Source organism: Chaetura pelagica, unplaced genomic scaffold, assembly GCF_000747805.2.
Source record: "Chaetura pelagica isolate M959 unplaced genomic scaffold, ChaPel_1.0 scaffold336, whole genome shotgun sequence".
Taxonomy (NCBI): Eukaryota; Metazoa; Chordata; class Aves; order Apodiformes; family Apodidae; genus Chaetura; species Chaetura pelagica.
The window spans coordinates 1,462,561-1,488,662 of NW_009953652.1; the positions used below are offsets into that span (position 1 = coordinate 1,462,561).

The 26,102-nt window shown below is 39.1% G+C and overlaps 2 protein-coding genes across 2 annotated transcripts in view; one reads left to right on the forward strand and one right to left on the reverse strand.

Moving 5' to 3' along the window:
* Positions 1–26,102, forward strand: part of MACROD2 (MACRO domain containing 2) — an 895,210-nt gene that overhangs the window by 89,513 nt on the left and 779,595 nt on the right. The gene's annotated exons all lie outside the window — the stretch shown is intronic.
* Positions 11,986–15,941, reverse strand: FLRT3 (fibronectin leucine rich transmembrane protein 3). The gene is made up of 2 exons (XM_010000181.1): positions 15,900–15,941; positions 11,986–14,808 (listed from the first exon to the last, which is right to left on the reverse strand). Exon 2 carries the CDS (start codon positions 14,761–14,763, stop codon positions 12,814–12,816), a length of 1,950 nt encoding a protein of 649 aa, XP_009998483.1. The 5' UTR covers positions 14,764–14,808; positions 15,900–15,941; the 3' UTR covers positions 11,986–12,813.

The window sequence follows — 26,102 nt, forward strand, 5'->3', positions numbered from 1 at the left end:
AGCTTTTACTTATCTTGTACATCCTCACTATGTTCAGAAGTGCTGATGAGCCTCTGCCTGCAGCACAGCAATGCGAGTTTTATTGTTGCCTCAAAAGGAACCAAAATTAGTGCTGATGGTTATAAATGTAACAGGCTTGGATTACACATGCTGGACTTGGTGTAACATGTCCAAATCTCCATATGGGTGGCAGGTATAAGAAAACTTCTTCCATAGCCCAGAAGACAAATAGTAGGAAAGGTACACAAAGGGTTCAGTGAGAGGAGGATGGTGGCAGTTCTGCGAGGCTCTCAATCTTGCCTTCTTGAGCATCTGGATTGCAGAGCACTCCAGTAATGCTATCCTTTGGAGTTTTTGCTATTTAATTTTCTCTGGCAGCAACCACTGCAGCACAGTGTTACCTCTGGAAAGATGAGGTAGCCCTAGTGCCATCACTTCCATTTTGTTTTTAGCCACAGTTATCTTAGCAAACAAATGGTTGAACATTGCAATTTTGCTTTATAAAATGGTCCTGTAATGCTGCAAACAAGGAAAAGGGGAAAGCTGAACACATTTGAAAGTAGCTTAATAAATTAGTATTGTAATTTTCTCAGTCTTTACTTTTGAATTTTGGCTACTTACCAAGAATTACTTGGAAGAGCTATTAATTTTACCATAAGAAAATGATGCTGTATACAGAAAAATATGTGACCGTGTGTTTGTATCCTTATTTTAAAGGACAATGACTGATGAAATTCAATTTAAAGGGAAAAAATTATTATACATTATACTTTGGAGGAATATGGAGAATAGATGGATTTAGAGCCCTAATTTTCTCATTTGCACAATGGCAGTGCGTAATACATGCTTTTCAGAGTTCAGGGTAAGTGTCATCTGAAGAGGGCTCTTGAATGGAAAAGTAAATACCACAAATTTTGCAGTGTTAAACAGATGATCTGATATAGATTTGCATGGATATAAGTATTTTACAGCTGTTTTCTAATCTGGTCTGTACATTTTATGTTCTTCTGTCATATTGTGCTGATTCCTTCCATTGCTGCTACCTTTGAGCTAAGACTTACTGTCAGGTTGTAAGGTCTCTTTCAAACAGATTACTTTTTAAGATCACTAGTGAAGAAACAATATTGCAAAAAGGCTTTAAAAAGGATTTATTCTTTTTTTTAAAAAAAGTTTTTTCTGGACACAAAGTGATTTACTTCTGTACTCCTGTTCAATTTTTAAACCCTGGAAGTTAGTCACTACAATGGGCAGGAGGCTTTTTCTTTCTTTTTCCTTTTAATTTCCTGCTAGTTTTAGTCTAGTGTGAAACACTTGCGATTACCATCTTTGCCTTTCACTATACAGGGCATGTTTTTCTTGGGGCAGGTACAATGATTACACCTGCAAAACTGACAATTTAGCAACAACCCCCCAGCACTTTGCAGGATTCAAGGAACTTGCATCATCAGCATATAAACATGTACCACAGGTATTAAGTAGCTGGCAATTCTTTTACTATTAGAGAAATAGCCAAATCTGGGTTAGCCCCCAGGAGAATAAGATTTTAAAGCTCTTGGACGACTTCCTACTTGCCCATGTATCAATTGGCTGCCTCCCTGTTGTGCTTCACCAGTTCAGAGAAACACTAGAAGATTTTCATGTGCTGTGAGTCCTGTGCTGAGGTTTCTTGTCTGTGGGCTCACAGTGCTGTTGTGTTCTTTCAAAACAGAGAGATGCTTCAGGTTGGTGTGTGGTGTCTTACGATTGTTGATGGGGCTGCTCTTCAGATATCTACCATGTGCCTTGATTGGGTGATGCCATGAATTTATAGAATTTACTCATATTAGGTCACTGGGAGGCATAATGCCCTAGAATAACCTTGGTGTTTCTCTTTAATTTTTCTGTGAAGAGACCTAAAACAAGGGAGGAAGGGAATAAAATTAAGCCTTGTAGGAATTGGGTCTTCTCATTCAGCAGTGTTTAAAAATTTTGGGAGGAATTGAGGACCACTCCTTGCCTTCCTCCTCTCATTGCTATTGAGCTTGAGGTCCTTTTAATATAGTGCAAACATGCTCAGCCACATGGTAGGTGTCATGGAGATATCTTCATGTTTGCCTTTTTTTGTGAGTGTGTGAGGTAAAGCAAACTTCAGCAATCCCTCATGGAGAATATGTGTGATGATGCTTTTGGGCATACTTATTCTGTATCCTCTTTCTTACTCCTTTTTGTTTTTCAGGACATAAGTGACACTAATTTGTACTTTCACAGTTGTTCTATCTTGATTACTGAGCAGGCAGGATGATATGAAGATTAGCGATGACGTTTTGGAAGACCAGATGCTTGCCAGTGTCTTTAAAATTCTCTACTTTTTCTTCCTTGTCTGATCAAGCCCCAGGGTGAGACGTCAGAGGCAGCTTCCTACAAATGCAAAAGCAGTAGAAAATGTGATCCCTGGCTTGTTCATCAGATTTAATTTCATCCTAATTTTTTTGTAAAGAAAGAATGAAGTATCACTGTGCATTGACCAGATCTAGCACAGGTCACACTACCTGCTGGAGCTGCTTCTGGGCAGGGAAAAAAAAATATTTTCCCTCTCAGTTCCATCATTGTAGCAGGTTGTGAGACATGGGAACAAACGCCTTGGCAGGTCTCCATTGCCCCTTGATGCTTGGCATGATTATTTCCCTATCCTCAGAAATGCTGCTTCATTCCAGGGAAGGTGTGAACATGTCCTAGATGCGTTCATCAGCTGATGGTGGTGGACCCAAGCATACCCAGACGTCAGCTGTGGTTTAAGACATTACTGTTGTAACACATTTTCCTATTTATTGTCTTTAAGCACCAGCTTATGGCAGGACTGTAGAGATTTCTGTGAATGACTGACTGTCTTTTTTATTCACTCGCTAGTGAACCTTAGAAAGGGCTGTGACTTGGGCATTTGACATAGGATCATGCTGGAACTGCTAAGCAAAACAAAAAAAAAGAAATGCATTTAAGAGCCATGTATTGCTTATCCTGAAATTATTTTGCCTCTGAAATCTTTGCATCTATTTTCCCTCTCAGTTCCATCATTGTAGCAGGTTGTGAGACATGGGAACAAACGCCTTGGCAGGTCTCCATTGCCCCTTGATGCTTGGCATGATTATTTCCCTATCCTCAGAAATGCTGCTTCATTCCAGGGAAGGTGTGAACATGTCCTAGATGCGTTCATCAGCTGATGGTGGTGGACCCAAGCATACCCAGACGTCAGCTGTGGTTTAAGACATTACTGTTGTAACACATTTTCCTATTTATTGTCTTTAAGCACCAGTTTATGGCAGGGCTGTAGAGATTTCTGTGAATGACTGACTGTGTCTTTTTTATTCACTCGCTAGTGAACCTTAGAAAGGGCTGTGACTTGGGCATTTGACATAGGATCATGCTGGAACTGCTAAGCAAAACAAAAAAAAAGAAATGCATTTAAGAGCCATGTATTGCTTATCCTGAAATTATTTTGCCTCTGAAATCTTTGTATCAGCCAATTGCTGCAGAAGTTTTGCATAATCCAAACCAGGCTTGTGTTAATACTTCACAAGTATCCTTTCAACCTCCTGAATGAGTTTTAATTGATCTGGAGGGATTAGACTGAAGGATAAAGTTAGTCTTTATTAGCAGGAGGAGAACAATAGGTAATTTATTTATTTTTTTTAAAGTAAAATAGTACTTAATATGGCAGTGAGTGCTCTCCATAGCGTTAGGTATTTGTGGAGGAAAAATAGAATACCTGTCAAAAAAGTGTTGATTACAGCAGCTAGCCCAGAGCTAAACTCACTGTAATAAAGCTTCCCAGACCAGAACAGGGTGCCGTTCATACTGTCTGCCTCCTAAGTTGTTTTTGCAGCATATAAACCCAAAGCCAACATCTGTCAGATCACAAACGTCTGAAGAGTGGTGTGTTGAGGCACCATCGAGCTGCTGGAGCTCCTGTCCTTTGGAGCAGGTGTCAGCCAGGCCCTGTCAACAGCAACCAGAGCCTGGAGGAGCTGAAAGATTGGCATTAAAAGAGCTTACATCCTTTGAATTCGTATGAGATCAGTGGATTGAAATTACTTTGATAGATGCTTTTTGAGGATTTAGCAGGCTTGGTGGTTGTTTGATTTGCTTGTTGTTGTGGTTTATTTTGGTTTTTGTTATGTATTGGTTTGGTGTTTTTTTGTTTTGTTTTAAATTTGGGAACTGTACATTTGGTTTCATGCCCTGAAGCTTTGCAGCAACACTAGTATTGTGTATGAAATGGCCATTAAGACAATCAAAGCTATACTTACCGTATCAGCAGGGTGCTCCTTCATGGGACACAAAATACAACCCTCAAATCAATATCAAAAGAAGAGACTCCCTGCCCTTACCAAAGCAAAGAAGTTGCTTTGGGAACAAGGTGCATTTCTTCCATGAGCAGCTCCACAGGTCCTTTTGTCAAGATAGCTGGATTTGGGAAGGTCTGGGTTTTTTTTCCCATCAGCAGAACAAGGAATCTACCTGCAGCATATCATAGCACACTTATTTTCCTAATGAGCATCCTAAATAATGTCTGTCCTTCCTTTCCCTTTTCTTCCAGCTGTAATAGCCTGAAAACTTAAACTGTCAAACCTCTTTTTGTGCATTTCATATGAAATGACCAAAATTATACAAATGTTAAAAAGTCCCTGATAATGCAGGGAAAATGGGAAGGTGTTGAACCATGCTGTACAAACTTCCATCTACTTCTATGCAGAATATCTATTGAAAAATACCAATGGGGGAGGAAGACCTTAATTAAAATGTGCTCATGATACTTAACACTAGGTATGAATTTAAATAGGCTAAACCTCTAAAATTTATTTTGCAGGTAAAACTGGGCATTATGTCAAATCATCCATGCTTGAAAACTAGGGCATTTGTGGGTTTTTTATTTGTTTTGTTTGCTTGGTTTTGTTTGTTTTTCTTTTTTCTTTTCTGGGGGACAAAGTCTTTTGGACAAAAGACTTGGGACAAACTTTTTTGTACAAAACCAGTCCTTGTTGTAGCTGTCCTCAGAAATTTGAGTGCATTTAGCTCCTCTTCATGCCTCTGTCAAAACCCAGGTGCACTGATCAGTGCAAACCCATTGTCATCTGTTGGGTTCTCAAGCCAGCAGATGATGAAAAAGACCTGAGCGCTTACTGAGACATATAAGCCATGATAAACCAAGTAGTTATTCTTAGTTTCAGTATAAGTCTATTTTCAGCAGTAGGAATGTTGTTTAGTGGTATTGCATCTCTCCCCCAAATTTCTGTTTAGTTGACCTTGCTCATTTGGACTGTATCCATACAAATATAAGCCAGAGGAAAACAGCATTTCAGAACAGCTTCATAGGAATATATGATTTTCTCTTTCTTCTTTTCCCCTTAACATCTGGTATTTTTAAGCTCTGGTAATAATGGAGACTTCCAAGGTAAATATTTTGTGATGTGCCTATCTTGGATTTAATTGCAAATTCTTAAGGTGGGTGTTTAGCACCATTCCACTGTGTATCAATAAGTACAATTAGCAATTAAGAGGTTCTTACATGCAAATCAGTCATGTTTACCGAGCAAACTCCTTAAATAAACTTTACTTAAAAAAATAAAAGCTTAGAAGTAGTTATAGACCTGCTGCTACTCAACCTTCTTGACTCTTCAAGATCCTGACAGTTTTTGTTGTAGTCAAAAGCAGCAGGATGCATAACTGGGAGAGTGGAGGGGTCTGGCTGAGACAGCTGTGGATAAACTGCTTATGTCCCATGTGCAGTTTCATCACTGCCTTTTCCCATTTATCTAAGGAAATTGTGTGAGGTCAGCAATTTACCCCCCCACGCTGGGGTTCTGTACCTGCCTGACTTTTCACTTTGTTTGGCTGCCAAGTGCTCTGTTTCAGCAGCCAAAACAACTCCCAAGATCTGAAACGCTGTGAGGATTTTTCTTAATTTTTGTTTTATTATGTTGTAGTCCTTTCTCTATTGGGGAGAAATGAAAATTATTTTAGTGGATGAAGCAGGTAACATGCTATTAAGGAGCAGTTAGAATAAAATAATTCCTTTAAAGACATTAGACCCAGAGGTTCAGCATTATCAGCTAATGCCCTAAAATTATGTTTACTCGCAGGGTTAGCACTTTCCCTGTATGTGGCTTTCTGTCTGTTAATGAGCTCCTGTTCCTTGTGGGCAGTAAACTTGTCATGCTTGAAAAAATAAGTATCTTCAAACACTTCTTGTGAAGATTATTGGAACCAGGTAAACAAAAAAAGACCCCAGATTCCATAGTTGTCCACATTATCGTGTATTTATTCAGACCGTGTAGAAAATGAAAACAAACTGAGTTTCAGGTTTATTTTCTGTTAGCAGAATGCAATGAAAATTACTTCTGTTTCTAATTCAGGTAACTTAAATAGGGGATGAACATACACATGGAATCAAAAAAGTGTGTGTTTATACTGGCTTAGGTTTTGCATCTACTTCTGGAGTAAGTTATAATGTGACTTCTTAAATCAGCATTCCTGGGTAGAAGAGTTTACCTTTTTTTAAAAAAAATATTTACCATCGAATCCATGCAAAAACAGCACTTAATTTAAGGCAGCCAAAGTAGCTCCACTTCATGTAGTAGCTGAGGATGATGTGTAGGCAAGGATGCTTTCTCTTGCTCTCTGTTTGAGCTGCTACTGCTTGTTCTAATTAGGAGACAATATAGCAAGCTGAGTTGGACAAAGGCTTAGATTTTATGTGGCCTGGTGTGCATTACCCAGCCTGAAAGATTTCTGCTTCTATTTCATAACTATGTGTGTAAATACAGCTGCTCATGTGTATCTCAAAAGTAAAAGTGTCTCAGATTTTGAGTAGGATCTTACAGTGGTGAAAACTGCTCTCATTACCCTAATGCAATTCTTGCAGTAAAGCAAGACTTAAGGTTAAAATCCTAGAAGGTGTTATTGTGAGGAGAAATGGAAAAGGACAGTTTATGGAGAGCTCTTTTACTTCACCAGCACCTGCCTTAAATATGTATTGATGTGGGATAGGTGTTCACTTAAAATCATCAACCAATTCACTTTTGTATCCAATGAAAACAGATTTATAGTGAAATAATTTTATACCTCTTAATTAAAAAACAAATAACCAAACCAACCAAACAAAAAACCCCAACCAACCAACCAACCAACAACCAAACATAAGACACCAAAAAAACCCACAACAGAAAACAAAATTCAGAAGTCCCAAACTAAATAAATCCAATCACCACACCCCCAGAAAACATGTGTTTTCACTTGGCAGGGGCTAGGACCACTGGATGAAATCAGTATTACATAAAGCAGATGTGCCTAAATTAAAAGACATTAAGCTGTGCATAATATGTACATTGTTGCTGGCTTCTGTCAATGATGTTCCCATAGTTCATGATTAAAGAACATCACACAGTCCCTTGATTTTGAACAATTAAACCTTCCATGGCTGCGTCTATAGATAGATATTCCTTAAGCTTAGTAAGGGGACAGGAGCATGCACTAGCACTTGGCTAGGATCCTCTCCCTTTTTTTGATTACTTAAGAGGGCTATTCAGGACAGAGTATCAGCCTATATGAATACTATCAACCAGCTTGAACAAGTCAGATTATTTAATTAACCCTAATAAGATGCTTCTATTTTTATAACCTATTTCTGTGTGCTCTTGCTAAGTGTAGAAGGTCCAGTCTCAGATTTCAAATTTTTCAGCTCATGTTGTTAATCTTGAGGGGTTTTATACTGTGACTCCACTGTGTGTTCATCCTAAGAAAGCAAAAAGGGGCTCTGAAAAACAGTTGAAGTTGGGTAATAAACTTCTACAGTCCTGACCTGCAGGTTTGAGGTGTAGGATATTTATGATGTTCATGCATGGTGAACATTTGCTGTTTCCAAAAGGTGTGTTGTGCGCTTTTGCCTTAGACCACTGATAATCCAGAGGATGGTTATTTCTTTTATCACCCATTTTGTTAAAGTGTTTTGCTTGCCCCTAGGACAGGCATGTTCCCCAGCCATCATTTGAAGACTACTGTAAAATTAGTGTCTTGCTTGATGTCAGGTGCTGTTAAAATGCAGCTGATAGTTATTTTGAGCTAGATGCTCTGTCAGTGTTTTACCGAGGTCCATGTACTTCATGTAGTTTTATGTAATTATTTTTTGAAAGGAGCAGGAAATAATTTTGTGAAGTAACAACTAAATCAGATGCACATACTTAAAACATAATCTTTTAGAGGAGCTGTGTCCAAAATCTGATACCTGTGTCATGAATGTGTGTAATTCAGTGTGTTTGAAAGGGCTCTAATTACATCACAAGGGTTGGACTCCTGCTCTGTTCACCCCACTCCCCAAATTAAATTCATTTGCAAAGAAAAAATATGCTTTCAAGTGTGAAATTTTCATGTCTGAATTCAGTCAATGGGTTATTCTTTTCTGGCTAAACCACTCCTGACTAGTTTGGAAGAATAAACTCCCCAGTTAAGGAGTAACTTTGTGCTTCATAAAAAAAACCAACACAAAAACCAAACCACCAAACTTCACTGCTGGTAAATGCTGGCTTGTGGCTTGAAGCTTTTGCTGTTGTTCTGATGTCAGTGAAGAAACAGTTAAATAAAGATCAGTCCCACGGTGATGCTGAAACAATGTATGCATTTGGAAGTAAAGCTAAGGTGTTTCAAAAGCAGAGGGTATCTTTGTGAATTATGGTTTCAGCCAATACTGTCCAAAACAAATGTGGTTTGGATAAATCCAGGCAGATGACATCTGCCAGGTCACGTTTCAAGATCTTCTCCAACTTTAGTTGCAGGCGAGCAAGCAAAGTAGCATCCTCTTACTTAGCAGAGAAGTCTATATACATGCTGAGAGTGTTGTGTCATCAATAAATTATTTTAATAGCAAATAAGGCTTTATAACTTTTGTTCTTGCTTTATTGCATTTGCTGCTCTACATTCAATATGTACAGCATTGGCACAATATAGCTTGCATGCCGGCTACTGCATTAGCAGGTAATAACTGTTCCAAGACTGTGATACTCTGATACTGGTATTGTTAAATACCAGGAGAAAAAAAAAACCAAACAAAAAACCCCAACAGTTGTTGCATTTCAGGCTGTTGTACAAAATTAGGAAATAATAGCTTATAAATAAAGCAAGTTTAGTTCTGGAAAGTACCAAGATGAGACAAAATTATTGTGGTTTCCAAAGTACCAGGGTTGTTTCTTTCTTTTTGGAGTAAGCTTTCATGTTAAAACAGAACTGTGAGCAATTCAGGATAACAATATAAACAAAGGAAAAAAAAATAATGGGGAGGGGAGGGTGTAAAAGAGGGTCAATAATAAAGAATGAAAAGATACTTGTACTATTTTAATATGGAGGATGCTGATTAAATTAACTCTGCAGATAGGTTTAGGCAGTGTTGAAAAAAATTTCCCTCCTTGCTTCACAATTGAACATTGAGCCATACACTGAAATAACATGGAATTAAAAAATTATTTGAGAGAAATTTAATGTGGATTAATGTTGTTTTGACAAATGGGTTGAGTAAACTGCTCAATGTAGTAATCCGATTTGCCTACATACGTAACTGTCTAATAAAACAGATTTATGCATGGTGCTAGAGAGCATTGCATGCAGTAACTGCAGCACTGTGATAAGCAGGAGAGCCTTCAAGAGATAGGCATGACATGAAGAATAAAAATAATTTCTGTTAAGTATCAAAAGAAAAAAATGAAGGAGTCTATTTTCAAATTAATAATTCACTTGCCAAATTAGCACATTTCAATATTATGCATGTTGCATTAAAGTTGCTGTAGAATGTAACGAGGGTCTTGGATGCATGATGTGCCATTTTTTCCCATGGATATAAATTGTGTTAGATGAATACCAGCTCTCCCTGCAAAACTGGCCTGGTTCTTTCCAGTGGACTGAATCCCTTGTCTGGCTTTTTAACCTCTTTCTGGTGGAGATGAACCAGCAATAACTGAGCCAACCTGCTGAAGTTGCTTTGGATTTGTCTCATAGCACCTAAATTTTACATGAAAGGTACTCATACTTAACCTTCATATGCAATTATCTCCTCCTCAAGTGGCAACTTTTTTATAGGCAATATGACCTTTGAGTGGCATCACCCAAGACGTGCAGCAGATGGTACATACCATTACTGGGCTGCCTCCACTGAGGTGACTCAGAAGAGGCATGGAAGAGTACTCATTGAGTTTTCTTTTACTCCTTTCACCACACAGGTTTGGAGTCAAGTAGGAGAGAGGTTTTCATGTAAATAGCTTGAAAATCCAGCAAAACCTATTGACTTTTGTTATGGGAGTGCTGATGGCAAAGAACTAGTAGCGTTTTGCCAGTGACCCAGCCAATATGTGAATCTTTGACAGAAGAGATCCCTATATTCTAGCTTAGATGAAAACCAGGTCTTCTCCACCTGTGCTTTTTTCCTTTCCTGCTAACTGCTTCGGAAGCCTTTTGTAGAAGAACATAATGAAGCTCCTCATGCTTATTGTTGGCTTTCTTACGTTTCCCTAGATTTGCACCTGATGGGAAAACAAAGCAAAAATATTATTTAGTGCATTACACTGAGCTGAACACATAGTTGCTTAGTGTAACATGCCCTTTTCTGTTACTTTTGATCTATTGGATCCAATCAATGCTCCATTTCAAGGAGAAGACATGACTTGTGCATGGTTGGTAGGGAAGCACAGTGCTGTTCCTCCACCTGGGGCTCCTCCACTGCTCAGGAACTGCAGTCATTTTGGAAGGTGAGGTTAAGGAAACATTACCATGGCACAGGGGGTTTAGAAAGAAACTTCTCTAGGCACATATGGAAAATGAGGATCAATAGAACTGTGTTACTGGTAGTTTTGGGTATGTGCAGTTAGACAGAGCCCTGGCAGGAGACTGTTCGCAGGCTGACTGCTGAAACCATCAGTCTTGGTGTTGGTCACTGTTTTTTCTTGTCATCTTCCATCTTTTGTGACTCTTATGGAAACACACAGGCCAAATATTGCCGAAATTCTCAATTAGAGAATAGAGGATAGAATTGTGTTTGGTATACGTTCCTTCTTTCCAAGTTATTGTTCAAAATATTGAGCTTTTTTTCTTTATATTTGTGTTTTCTGTTGGAAAAAAACCAAACATCTCAAAATAATCTCAGAGACTTGTAACTCTGTGCCTTCCCTCCCTTTCATTATTGACACACTTGAAAGTTGTGAAAACTTGTTTCCAAACAATTAATAAAAGAAACCCTGCAAGTGTGATAACTGTCAAGTTCATCACAGAAAAAGGTGAAGCTCACAACCTGAATAGTAGCAGCTTCGGAGTAAGTTTCCTGTCAGTGCACTGAAGAGGTGCAGCATTATTTTGAATTTTTCAACTTTATTAATCAATAAGACCAATATTTTTCATAATGAAGTTAAGTATGAAAAAAAATGGGTATTTTATTTTTTTCCTTTTTCCTTTTTTAGTTTTTAAAAGCTTGATACATGTAGCGTTGGATCAAGGCACATACAAGACTGGCCAAAGGGCGTACAAAGCACTTTGGTTTTTAGTTGAGAAACAAATGATTATGGCAACAAAGAATGGCTTGGGGTTTAAACATGAAATAGCTCATAGTTCAGTAGGAAGGCAGAAAGAAACATATTACTTTACAGATTTATCAAGGAATTTCTGACAAGTGACAGTAATGGGCAGTATTCCTGACTGTAATGGCAGTATATAGAACACATACCTGTATACTGTTTGTGTATACACTTTCAAACATATGTATTCCCCAACTGTCTGTTTACCTTCATGACTACAGATTTTGAGATCTTGCTTATATTGCCTGGGTGGTCTTTTCTTGTCCTGTTCCTTTTTAATTCCTGAACTACACTTCAGCCCTTTTTCTGTTTAAAGCAGGTTTTAAGTGTTGTCTCTGTCCTCCTGCCCTTGCCTCCCAAATGCTTGTGACCAATCACTGTTTTCTCTGTAATAAGCAGACCACTGGTTTTAATAACCAGAAATTGATCCCTAAACCATATCCACCCCCTTGGTTTGTAGAGCCTAGTGCATTTAAAAAAAAAAAATTCCGTGATAGGAATTTGATTATGCTTTCCTCCAGGGATCAATTTCCACACCCCCCCATGTGTTAACAGCTTCAGTCTCATGCATGTCATCGATTTGATTATTTTCTTCTAAATTGGATTTCACCATTCTTCAATGGATATATCCAGACAGCTGATATTGCCCATTACTACACGCATTTTTGTTTATTGAATATTGTTGTGGTTTACAGATTTAATAGACCCAACATTAGAAGTTCTCTTGTGTCTTTGCAACCAGTGCTTGATTTTCCTGATTTGCCAGGTTCAACATTATTTTTATTGATACCAAAGTGAAAAATGGCCTGTGCTTACACTTACAAGGATCTCAGATGAATGTTCTGACTGCTCAACACGGCAAGAAAATTCACTTTCACAGTCAACAAGTCATCTTACTCAGTAGAACACAAAAGTTAAATGGTCTGTAACTTCAATATTAGCAAGGAAAATACAGTACAAATTACTAAAAAATACTAAAATATAGAATTGTGGTCAGGTTTCCCCACTACATTAATCGCAGCAGTAGCCTGAAATTTGAAACTTTTAATAAAAAGTTCTTAAATATAAATTATATGGCAAATGTACAGTACATTGCTTTGTCAGTCTTTTAATCCAGTGTTTTGCAGTAGAACAGCAACCGTTAAGTCAGTCTTTTCTCGTTTTCTTTAAAAAATAAAACAAAACCAAAAAAACTAACAAAACCCAAACCAGTCTTTTGTGTCCTTCAGTATCATGAGTGTGAATGATCTGAATCTGGAATACCACTGTCTCTGTAGCTCCTGTTACTACTGCTTTCACTGTGGCTGTTCTTGTACAGATTCATGCCGTTAGGTGGGAAAATGGTGTGTATTACAAATTCCTCCTTGGACACTTGGTCGTTGGTTATTGGTATCATCTGGAAAGAAGTCTCCCTGATTTCTAGGATGGAGTTATCCTTCTTGGTTCCTGCTTCGGCATAGTCATCTTTTCTGCGGCGTCCCTTGCTGTAGGTGCAGTTCCGGGAGAACAGGGACCCGTTTCTGTGGACGTACCAGCAGACCAGGGCCAGCAGCGCGATGGCCACCAGCGCTACTGCGCCACCGATGATGGCAGCCAAGGGCAAGCTGGAGTTTTTGTAAGGTTCTTTCTCCTGCTCTCGGTTGAGGGTTGTGGTAGGGTTGTACATCTTAAGAGGTGCCGTCTCAGTCTCGATGCATTCGGGTGTTTCATCGGAGAGATAGATGTTGCTGGTTTCCATGGGAACCATGCATACACGGTATGGTGATTCTGGTTCGAGAGCTGTGAGCAAATAGTCATTTCTGTCACCTGTAACTATAGTTTCAGTTATAGATCCAAAGGCAGGGCTGTGACCCATCTTGAGCCAGCTGAGTCTTAAAGCAGTCATTGGTAGTGCAACTTTCCAAGAGATGTGAATTGTCTCCGTGCTTACAGATTTCACAAATATAGTAATGACTTTGCGTACTGGGCTTGCTGTGGTTCTGTAGTTTTTATTTAGGTTGGGAGTCTTGATGTCTGGTTGTTTGGTCACAGATACTGGCCAGTGTCCCTGGGCTGGGTACAATGTGTTTGGTACTGCAGTAGTGATTTGGATGGTGCTTATCATGCTATCGTCCTTACAATCAAATAGTTCTGTGTTGAGGTCTTTGATAGCCATTCCACGGACTTTCTCTGGTGCCTGACACATCAGTCCCCGTACGTTAACTTTTAAAGGCAATGACTGTAACCAGTCTCGCACCCATTTCATTTTGCACCCACAGTGCCAAGGGTTGTTGCGAAGAAACAGCTGAGTTATGTTGTCCAGATCATCAAAGACACCCTGAGGTAAATTGCTAATATTGTTGTTAGACATATCTAGTCGATACAACTGCCTTAAGTAAGAGAAAGCATTGGCTGGCACACGGTTGATGTGGTTCTCTTGAAGATAAAGCTTTCTTAAATTTGTTCCTGGCAAATTGACCGGGGCAGCTGTGAGCGAATTGCGGACCAATGACAGTTCTGTAAGATTGACGAGATTCATGAAGACTCTGTCTCCTAATCCATGATTATTTAGAAGATTTCCGTCTAAAACAAGGCGTTTTAGATTTGTAAGGTCTTGCAGGGACGGCTCCGAAATCGTGGAAATACGATTATCATCCAAGCGTAGCTCTTCTATCGTTTTAGGCAAACCCCAGGGAATGGTGCTAAGGTGATTTCGAGAGAGAAAAAGAAGTCTGAGATAGATGTTGTCCCGGAAGGCTCCATCCTCGATGCTAACAGCAGAAACAGAATTATCATCCAAATGCAGTTCTTCCAGATAAGGAATTTGTGAAAGTGAATCATAAGTAATGGTCCTTATGTTATTCTCCTGCAAATGCAGTTCCTTAACATACTTAGGGAGGTTAGTGGGGAATTCATCTAGGCTGTTGTGGTATAAATAAATTCTTTCCACCCTAAGCAAGTTCTTCAGTTCTGAAGGAATCCCAGCATTATTTATTTGATTGTTCTGAAGGAAGAGGGTAGTAGCATCCTCTGGGATTCCTGTAGGAATAGACGTCAAATCGCGATCATTACAATATATGAAACCCACATCACAGCGACATACTGAAGGGCATGGTTTGGCACTAACAGAATAAGGTGCCATGTCAAGGAACAGCCCTATTTTAGTCCAAACTAGGAAGATGCTCCAGGTTACACTAATCATGGTCAGGAATGATGAGATTTGTATACAGTTCTGATCTTCAACAATCTAAAAAAACCAAACAAACAAAATTATCCAGATCATCAGTGAAGAAACTGCAATGAAAATTCAACATTACAGCAGACATCTGAAACACACATATTAAACCAAAATTCAAGCTTGCAGACATGTTTTTACTTTCTTTTCCTTACATCAGTAAGTGTACCACTACTTATACTAATTCAATAAAGTTAAAAGGTTAATCTGCATAGTAAATTAACTTAAAGTAAATTGTTTTGCTTAAGCGAAGGCTATTTCTAAGGATTCCTTCACATTTCATGTGTAGAGACAATCTTTGTTCACAGATACCAGTTAGGTACAGAGCTGAAGTCACACCAGAGTTCAAGTAAATCATTCTATATCTGAAAGATAAGAAGTAATTCCTAAGCCAGCTAACTATCCCAGGAGCCCTTAAGTGAACTATAAACTCCTTACCAAACCCACAAGTTTTAGTGGTAGCTATTTTGGAGGTTCAAAAAAGTCCTTAATGGCAAGGCATTAAATGCAGACAAAAGAGCAAGGGCCAGCTAAAGACTTCTTTCCCCAAGGTTTTCCACGTGGTCAACGTCATGTTGTCTATCTTAGAAATACTGCAGCCTACTTTACTTGGCTTTTGAGCTGAAATGTTCAGAAAGGTGAATATTACAACTGGTAGGTAGCTAACAAACTGACGTAGCTGCTAGAGCTAGGGCTTTCTAGTTGACTGGATGGCATATTTTGTGACATGCCTAATTTAATGTTTAAATATTTGCCATTCTCAGAAGTCTTCTTACTAAGCAGTACACAATAAGAGACTATCTGGCAGGTTTAACCACATTTTCCCATCTTATTAGTTCAACCTGTTCAGGGTAGGGTAATATAAATTAACTCTTGAGACTGAAATTTGTAGTCTGTTTGTATACTGAGCTCAGGCAATTAGCATTTTTATAGCTTTTAAGAAAACATAATTCAATTACTATTGTAATTAGGGTTGTGAGAACTTCTGCAAGATGACCTATGCATGAAGCAGTGTCATGACCTTTTTCTCTTGTGGTTTCATATATTAATTGAACTTTATTCTCTGAGGCACAGAAAAGGAAATAAATTAATATTGATCCTACCGTATTTAAAAGTATGAGTAAATTTTGTGCTTGAGGATATCCAGTAAAGGAGTGTCTTTCTTGTGAGGCACTCTTTTGGTTTACTCCATGGAGCTGTTTTTGTCTCAACTGTGTTTACTCAGATGGTCCTTCTCGGTGGTGTGTGTTTCCTGGCTCCTGGCACGATACTCAATGAGCATTCCAACCAAGATTTATCATGGTACATAAGCACACCAGGACAGGGTGGAGAAAAGCTTCAGCTTCACTCTATTTTTGTCCTCATGTAAAGTCTGTGAATGAAGAGCCTCTTTTGTTTGGTTTTTAATGCCTTTAGCAGGAATTACTTTCTTTGTAGCTCTTACAAACTCTTCTGTGCAGCGTAGTAGTCAGAGGTGGTAGCTTCACTGCCCCGTGATGGAAACTATTCATTATGTTGAGGCTTGAAGGATGGTAGCCCCTTCAGAAGGTCAGGAAAGAGGCTACTTTTTCCTCTCCAGAATTATCCAAGTATAAACTTTGTACAGTAGCTACATCCTGATAAATCCACGCAGCGAGAGAACCATTTTCTGACTTCTCACTTTTTTAACACTTCTTCCAAATTTGTAATGCAGGAAAGAATTACTCCTGTGCTGCAAGAATGCAAATTACTCTACTGTAGAAACAATTCAGATGGTTTTCTTCATTAAAAAAAACCAACAAAACAAACACACAAAAAATATTTTCTTCCCAGAAAACTCCCCTTTTATAGCTTTCCTTGAACTCTTAAGGTTTCCTGCAAAAGTAAAAACAAACAAAAAAATTGGAATTAGTAACAACCAGAGGACACTAGTATTCAGAGTTATGTTGCATTCCCTATATAAATCATGATATGCTTACTGACTAGCACATCTTTTCAGTACTGGTATTTCAGAAAGATACAGAGCTCTTAATTAAAACGTTTTGCTGTTCAGTCTCAATTTACAGCATTTTTGCTGGAACAATATTTTGCTTTATTTCAGTAGCAAATAAAGTCATCCTGAATTGACAGACAGTAAAAAAGTACTTGTAAATGATGGTTCCCACCTGATTACAAATGTCAGCCCTGCCTTCTTGGAGGAGGCCAGAATGGTTGCTTCCTTTGTGTTCTTGGTAAACTGAAGTAGGTGATGATGTTTTCCTTGGTTTTAAATGTAAAGGGAGCTAATTACAATTCAGTAGTTACTGGATGAACAGGGAAGTGGTTTGGCTAAAATATGGTATTAATGTTTTACATTTGCAGCAGGTTGATTTTGAATTGGGGACTAGCTAAGTAAGTTCTGCATCAACTCTTTGACAACAGAGATACATACGTGGATTTTGTACATGAAATGGGCTTCACTTGTGGTCTGAACTTCTACACTATTGTATGACAGTTTGCAGTGTGTAAGTGGTGTTAGATTAGTATTTTAGCTGATTTTTCAAAGAAAAAATACAAAAAAATTCAGTCTTGGCTGTTCCTATTTATTGAAGAAATTACTTGGTTATTTTTTATGGTATTTTTTAACTGGGGCTACTTTGTATCACTAGTCCAGAAAGTATCCAGTGAGATAACAAGTCTGTGTTCCCCGAGAGCATGTAGTTTCTATGTCTGAAATAGAAGTGGTTAAATCTAAAATTAAAAAAAATCCTTAAAACTTATTTGCTTCTCTCTTTTGTGACAGCATGCTGTCCAGAGAACTGAGCACAATCCTTGGAAAGAAACAGCATGCTGAGTAATGCTTGCTTAGCTGCCTTCCTAGGAGCTTAACTGGAGTAGCTTCTGGTCCTTCAGAAAATGTTAAGACTTAAAAAGAAACAGTCTCTGTTTAAAAACACTCTTTTTTGCAACTTGAAGCAGGTCCATCACGAAATACTCAGTCATACTCACTCCTATAGCAGCAGGAAATATGCAATGATACAAAATTATTTACATAGATACAAATTATGCTGCTCTTTTTAATAGAAAAAAGTTTACCATTACAAAGGGGAGGAAAGAAAAAGCCCCATACTTAAAGAGATGGTGTGGCTGTCTAATGAGGGAGGGGTAAAGCCTTTTTTCCTCCTGATGCTGTGTTCATGCTCATCTGAGCTTTGTTACTGCACCTTGTTTTCAGCAATTGTGTAATGAAAATAGTAACTTAAAATGACAGAACCCTCACTGTGGCATAAATAAGTACTTTAATGTATGCTTTATTTAAGGCAAAAACTCAAATCTGTGTGGCTACATTTTAGAATATAATATATTTTTGTTGTTACGTAATTTGGGTAAATTATGCAATCATTGTAAAATAAAACAAAAAGGCTCTATATTCTTGCAGGGTCCATTTTTCTTGATGTCTATTACTGAAGTGGGCAAAGAAGTTCAAGCTCTATTCCTGAAACTGTTACAAACAGCTGCATAAGAGTCTCTGAGGAACTAACGTGAAGTTGTGATAAGAGGGCATTTTCTAAAAATATATTGTGAAGCAGGAATACAGATTTCTTAAACAGGCATTTGAAGGTTACAATACCTTTCAAGTACTTGCTAAAAAAAAGCCAAACCCAAACATAAATTTTCTTCAGAGCTTTTAGAGCTGTAAGAAACATCTTAGTCTTAAGCAAAACAGAAGCTCTAGTATGCGTATATTATATATACACACACAGGAGAAACGGAGTTCATTTGTTTTACCTTTGCAGCACATAAAATGTTTCCTCTTTGCTCCATTTGATGGTCATCCCTTCATTTATTGCCACTATTATAATAGCAGTAATGTGTAGGATTAAAATGAAAGCACTAAAGCTCATTATGTTCTTGGCATTTTTTTATCCCTTCTCTCAAAATTACACAAAAACAAGAGAAAGAAAAATAAAGGCAGGTCTCTTTGGAGAAGACAACACTGTTTCAAAAATGTGGATTAAGACTATACCCCCCACTCCCTTTTTTAAACTTAGAATAGCTTTCTTCAGGTTTTGATTGTTTGATATCTAGCACTTCCCTTTTATATCTCAAGCCATAGCTGAAAACAATGTTTTTGCATATCAAAGGCTCCAGTGATCTGTCTACAGAGAAGGGAATCCTGCTGCCATACTCCAACTTTCCTCTTTTTGAGCTGTCTCTAAATATTCCCTGACATCAAGTCATTATAGCTGATCCGGCAGGATGAAAAGAAAAGTGACCCCCACTGGTACAGACACTGTCCAGGTTTCTGCAGCATCAAATTGGGAGGCTTCATGGACACATGGTTTTGAAAGAAGCCATTGTTTTTGAACAGAGCAGATTTTAGAAAGTATGTGCTAATACTCGCTTTTAAAAGCAAAAAAATGACATTTTGGTAACAAAAGTAACACTAGAGCACCCGAACAGCAGCTTTTTTTGCTTATCTTTATGGCAAGTTGAATGTTTTTATGAACTTTCCTGAACTGCATGGTTAAATTACTTTTCCTGGGACATTATGTAAGCAAGTGTATTACTACAGATAGTGGTAATGTGTGAGCCTCATGCCTGCACTTATCGCCGTGGTACAGCTAAGCAGGGGGACATCTTATTTTGAAAAGTTCAAAGTGATTTGCACTATACAAGAAAAATGTACCAAAGAATATTGCACTTACTAGAAGATATGGAGTTTGCCTGCACCCCCTGGCCTGCAGGCAATGGCAAAAAAAAAAAAAAAAAAAAGGCAATAGTTTTGGTGTATATGAAAAGTTGGGAGTTGTTTTTTTTTGTTTGTTTGGTTTTTTTAAGTACCAAAATATCTGTTCTTTCCATGCTGTGATTAAAATTGCATACAATCAAGACCTGACTCACTTGAGGTCACACAATGCTTATTTGAGTTTCTAATCTACCTCTGTGTTCTCCAGCAGGAACTTGGGTAGCTCAGTGGCTTCTTTCAAACCATCAAAGTTTTTAATTTGTAAGTGACAGAGTATCACTTCAAGTTAATATCAGAATATGCATACTTGATAAGCCTAACAGTTTTGCTTAACCTGTGTACTTACATTCCAGAATTACTTCTCTATTTGTTTATAATCAGAATGTATCAGAAGCATAAAATATGCTTACTATCTTTTAAAATACTTGTGAAGTCTGTCTACTGCATATATTGTCAGTTTAGCTTACAATGGTCAGCCGGCCTCTCAGTTTCACCAACTTTTGTTTTTAAAGTTTTAAAGTGCTAATCTACACTTAAAAACAATGCCCATGCTTTGTTTTCTTTAAGTGTATTACTCAGGGTTAGTTGATAGTGACAGCAAAATGCTTTCTAAGCACCCTGTCCAGGAGCTGCAATTTCCACGATCATCATATTTCAGGAAGGTGCCCCAGTCTTTTGTTTGGTGCTAGGCAAGCAGAAGGTCCTCTAGATGTCTTTCCAAGGGGTAAAGAATGCAAGGGATTTTGTTAAAGTGAGAGTGAGCCTTTCAGTCAGGTTGCCTCTCTGTTTTGGTTAAATTTGAAGGTTATTTCTTCTGCTAGAGAAGGTTTTATTTACTTCTAGAAACCTGTATTCCCCCCTTGTGTAGTAGTTAAATACTGCTTTTGTCTTCTTAGTTCTAACTCAGGTGTCTTAAAAATGCAAATTTTGATGTGATCTTCCCTCAAATGCAAGTCACTGACTGAGAAATGGATTCTGAATAAAAGCTTGACTCCACGCCTAATATAAGCCAAACCAGTATTTACTGTAGAGGATGAAAATGAACTGAAGAGTTTTTCTCTTCTGAAGTTTACTTTTAAAACCTCTCCTGGTTTTGAAGATGCTAGGTTGAGAAGATCCAGACTATTACGATATCCCCCCCACTCTCTTGTTTTGACTACTCTGCTTCTGCAAATGTTGCAGGTTCAAAAGACACTTTGAGGGGGAGTGTTTTGCAATGACTTCTTGTTTGGTGTTTCAGTGCTCTTTGAGTTTAGCCAATTATGGCTTCTAGGTTTTCTTTTGAGAGCTGCTGCTGAGGAACTTGCCAGTGCTTAAAATATAAGAATAGAGAACAAATGCTCCCATTGTTTCAAGGTAATGTTAGGTTTTTTTCCCTCTTGACAAGTTTAGGTGGAATTATACCTGATAGGGAGGTCCTGGCACAAAATGTCAGGTATGAAAAAATACTACTCCAACCCTGGATACATTTTCACTAGTTTTCTTTCCCTTTTAAGACAATTGTTTGCTTATCTCCTGGTTACTAAACTTGCTCCTCAAAACATAAGACTTGGAAAAGAGTGAAGCTGTGAGATTGCTTGAATTCTTACAGCTCCTGAAAGGGGAGAACAGTGTTTGTGGTGATGTAATATATTTACTGAACACTCCTCAAGGTGCCTGCCCCGAGTGATATTTGGTCACTTATTAAAAATAAATGTAAGCAATCACATATTAATTCTTCTGTGTACTCTTGTGCTTTGAAGTGATTAAGGAAAAGAACTTCAGAAATAAGTAGCCATTAGTATCCATGCTTCCTGCTAAAAGGAGACAAAAGATGGCCATCTACCAACTAAAGCCACTTCAAATAATTGCAATGCAAAGTTTGCAAACTCCAGCTATGGGTTTGATTACTCACTGTTGCTTTACATAATATCTTTCAACTTCAAATTACTGGTTACAAAGGGAAAATGAAAAACAAAACAAAACAAACCCCCAAACAAAACAAAAACCTAAACCAAAACCCACCCAACCCAGAAATGTGTCTTTATTTTGTTCTTGCTATAAAACGTATACACTTTATTTCTGGATATTAAAAGCTTGCTGAGAGTTTACTACAGTTTTTTTGCCCACTGGGGGGTGTTACACGCTACGAAAACTGCTTTTAAGGGCCACAAGTAAGATGGTTTTTGCTGCTGTCCAGTTTTCTCTGCTTTAATTACAACAAAGACTCCTGTTGAGAAGAACAGAGGCAGCTTCCAAAGGAGGGGGAATAATAATAATAAAAAAAAATATTCAAAAGAATCAATCTTTTAGAGAGTTTGCAACAATCTTATTTCCCGTGCTGATTGTATTAACTACGGTATTTATCTGGTCTCTCTCCAGTTAAAGCAAGTGGTACGAATGTACAAAATAAAGAATTAGCATTTTAAATATATGTCATGGGTTGTCACCGATTCTGGTATACAGGAGGAGCACAGAAGGGAGGAAAAAAATGCAGAGTTTAGAAGTGATTAAACATAGATGGAAAAATAGAAAAGCTTGATAGCAGCATGAATAGAAGGATTAGAATAACCTCAGTATATTTTAAGATAATTGGCTTTTTATAAACTCAGGTATACCTTTTGTTTATGAAATATTTGAAAACCTATCTTAAACAGGGCTGTATTGTATGCTTTGGAATAAATTAAAGGAAACTCAAGGGTGTTTGGTTTGTTGTTTTTTTTTTTGTTGTTGTTGTTTTAGGGTGTTTTTTTTGGTGTGTGTTTTTGGTTTTTTAACGAAGGGCACTGAAACCTCTTATATATGACCTAACCTGTGTCATATATTGAGAAAGAAAATACATACTGATCTTTGTTTTATAGCAGATAATTCTTTTCTTTGTACACTTGAATTGACAAATGCATTTTTCACTCTAATTCAAAGAAATGTTCATTAGGACGCCATATCCCCAGGCAGTAGATGGTGAACATAATTGATGCTTCTATCTTTTTGGGCAGTACATTTTAGGCAAGGAAATTGGGGTCAGGATAATGAACTGCTGGTTTTCCATTTATTTATTTTTTTTAAAGTCTGAACATTTCCAACCTCTTTTTCTATACTTTTACTCTTTTTTTTTTTTTTGTCTGCTCAGGATTTAATTGAAAATAAAAAACGCGCATAATCTTTTTCCAAGTGGCAATAAGAAAAGGCATTCAGCAGATGTGCTCGTTTGCAGGAAAATACGATTAATTGTAATGTAATTCTGCATTTCGGTGCGAACCCGGTGTGCAAAATACTCCGCTGAGCTCTGTTAACTGACCAGAATTGATCCCTTGAAGAAGGGAAGCGACTTTGCCTTCAGCCCCAATTAGCAACCCATGGCTCACAGCACTCCACGAATTAGTTAATTACACGCGCTCCTCGTCGCGTTTTGCAACGCTCCTCGCAAGTTGGGAGTGGACGCGCCAGGGTTGTGCTCAAACCCCTTTGCGGTCGGAGAGATGAAAATTCAGGCGACCTCAAAGAGAAGGACTAAGCCAGAAAGGCAAAACTGCCTGTGCAAAGAGCGGAGCTTCTATTCGTCAAAGGGGTGATCTTGAAAACTAGGCAGGAACCAAAAAAACCCCCAACCAACCCAGGAAGAAGAAAACAAACCCCCAAAACCAACCCCCAAACCAGCGAGCTGTGCCTGGATGCCCTACGCTACGGCAGATGCTGGGAAGCGTCGGGAAATGCAGGGATATTCGGGCTTGGCTGTAGCAACTAAGTTGCAGCTCCTAATTGTGTTGGAGGGACCCGGGAAATGGGGAAAAGGGGAAGACTCCGGCACATCTCCCCGTCGGGGCGAGAATAACACAGAGATGAGGTGCGCAAAGGAAGAAGTGGGTGAAACATTTATTGGCGACCCATTTATAACTGAATTTGCCGCTCCCGTAGGCGGGCAGACAATTCCTTTATAAACCGAAAACAGCAGGAAAAGTTGGTTAAAACTAGGCAGGGCCCTTCGGACTGTCAGGAGGCTCAGCCGCCAGCCCTGCTTCCCAGAGAAAGTGGGGCGTCTTGGAAGGAATTCGGGCCTGTTGCATTCTTTCTTTTAACCTACGTGCGACCATTTTGTTCCCCATCTCCTCGCCCGCAGACTTTGTGCGTGAGGAGAGGCAGCACCGCGCTCCCCCCAGCCCCAACCCACCCAACCCAGAAATGTGTCTTTATTTTGTTCTTGCTATAAAACGTATACACTTTATTTCTGGATATTAAAAGCTTGCTGAGAGTTTACTACAGTTTTTTTGCCCACTGGGGGGTGTTACACGCTACGAAAACTGCTTTTAAGGGCCACAAGTAAGATGGTTTTTGCTGCTGTCCAGTTTTCTCTGCTTTAATTACAACAAAGACTCCTGTTGAGAAGAACAGAGGCAGCTTCCAAAGGAGGGGGAATAATAATAATAAAAAAAAATATTCAAAAGAATCAATCTTTTAGAGAGTTTGCAACAATCTTATTTCCCGTGCTGATTGTATTAACTACGGTATTTATCTGGTCTCTCTCCAGTTAAAGCAAGTGGTACGAATGTACAAAATAAAGAATTAGCATTTTAAATATATGTCATGGGTTGTCACCGATTCTGGTATACAGGAGGAGCACAGAAGGGAGGAAAAAAATGCAGAGTTTAGAAGTGATTAAACATAGATGGAAAAATAGAAAAGCTTGATAGCAGCATGAATAGAAGGATTAGAATAACCTCAGTATATTTTAAGATAATTGGCTTTTTATAAACTCAGGTATACCTTTTGTTTATGAAATATTTGAAAACCTATCTTAAACAGGGCTGTATTGTATGCTTTGGAATAAATTAAAGGAAACTCAAGGGTGTTTGGTTTGTTGTTTTTTTTTGTTGTTGTTTTAGGGTGGTTTTTTTGGTGTGTGTTTTTGGTTTTTTAAGGAAGGGCACTGAAACCTCTTATATATGACCTAACCTGTGTCATATATTGAGAAAGAAAATACATACTGATCTTTGTTTTATAGCAGATAATTCTCTTCTTTGTACACTTGAATTGACAAATGCATTTTTCACTCTAATTCAAAGAAATGTTCATTAGGACGCCATATCCCCAGGCAGTAGATGGTGAACATAATTGATGCTTCTATCTTTTTGGGCAGTACATTTTAGGCAAGGAAATTGGGGTCAGGATAATGAACTGCTGGTTTTCCATTTATTTATTTTTTTTAAAGTCTGAACATTTCCAACCTCTTGTTTCTATACTTTTACTCTTTTTTTTTTTTTGTCTGCTCAGAGGATTTAATTGAAAATCAAAAACGCGCATAATCTTTTTCCAAGTGGCAATAAGAAAAGGCATTCAGCAGATGTGCTCGTTTGCAGGAAAATACGATTAATTGTAATGTAATTCTGCATTTCGGTGCGAACCCGGTGTGCAAAATACTCCGCTGAGCTCTGTTAACTGACCAGAATTGATCCCTTGAAGAAGGGAAGCGACTTTGCCTTCAGCCCCAATTAGCAACCCATGGCTCACAGCACTCCACGAATTAGTTAATTACACGCGCTCCTCGTCGCGTTTTGCAACGCTCCTCGCAAGTTGGGAGTGGACGCGCCAGGGTTGTGCTCAAACCCCTTTGCGGTCGGAGAGATGAAAATTCAGGCGACCTCAAAGAGAAGGACTAAGCCAGAAAGGCAAAACTGCCTGTGCAAAGAGCGGAGCTTCTATTCGTCAAAGGGGTGATCTTGAAAACTAGGCAGGAACCAAAAAAACCCCCAACCAACCCAGGAAGAAGAAAACAAACCCCCAAAACCAACCCCCAAACCAGCGAGCTGTGCCTGGATGCCCTACGCTACGGCAGATGCTGGGAAGCGCCGGGAAATGCAGGGATATTCGGGCTTGGCTGTAGCAACTAAGTTGCAGCTCCTAATTGTGTTGGAGGGACCCGGGAAATGGGGAAAAGGGGAAGACTCCGGCACATCTCCCCGTCGGGGCGAGAATAACACAGAGATGAGGTGCGCAAAGGAAGAAGTGGGTGAAACATTTATTGGCGACCCATTTATAACTGAATTTGCCGCTCCCGTAGGCGGGCAGACAATTCCTTTATAAACCGAAAACAGCAGGAAAAGTTGGTTAAAACTAGGCAGGGCCCTTCGGACTGTCAGGAGGCTCAGCCGCCAGCCCTGCTTCCCAGAGAAAGTGGGGCGTCTTGGAAGGAATTCGGGCCTGTTGCATTCTTTCTTTTAACCTACGTGCGACCATTTTGTTCCCCATCTCCTCGCCCGCAGACTTTGTGCGTGAGGAGAGGCAGCACCGCGCTCCCCCCAGCCCCAAGCCCCTTCTTTCTTTTTTTCGGGAATTTATGCAGCAAGGAGGGGGGGAAGTTCTACAAACCAGGGGGGAAACGCGGGGTAGGGGCACGAAGAGACCTTCATCCCCTACCTCGCCCCAATTAAACGACGGGCTCGGGTCCCAGGGCCGGCGGAGCGCAAGGAGCCCCGCGGCGCAGCTCTGCGCGCTCCCTCCGCGCTTCCCTCCGCTCCCGCGGAAGGCGGCTTCGGGATCTTGCTCCCGGGCAAGGCTGGCACCGCGCGGCAGCCCGAGGTGCGCGGCGGAGGCGGGGTGTGCAGAGGCGGCTGCTGCCCGCGCC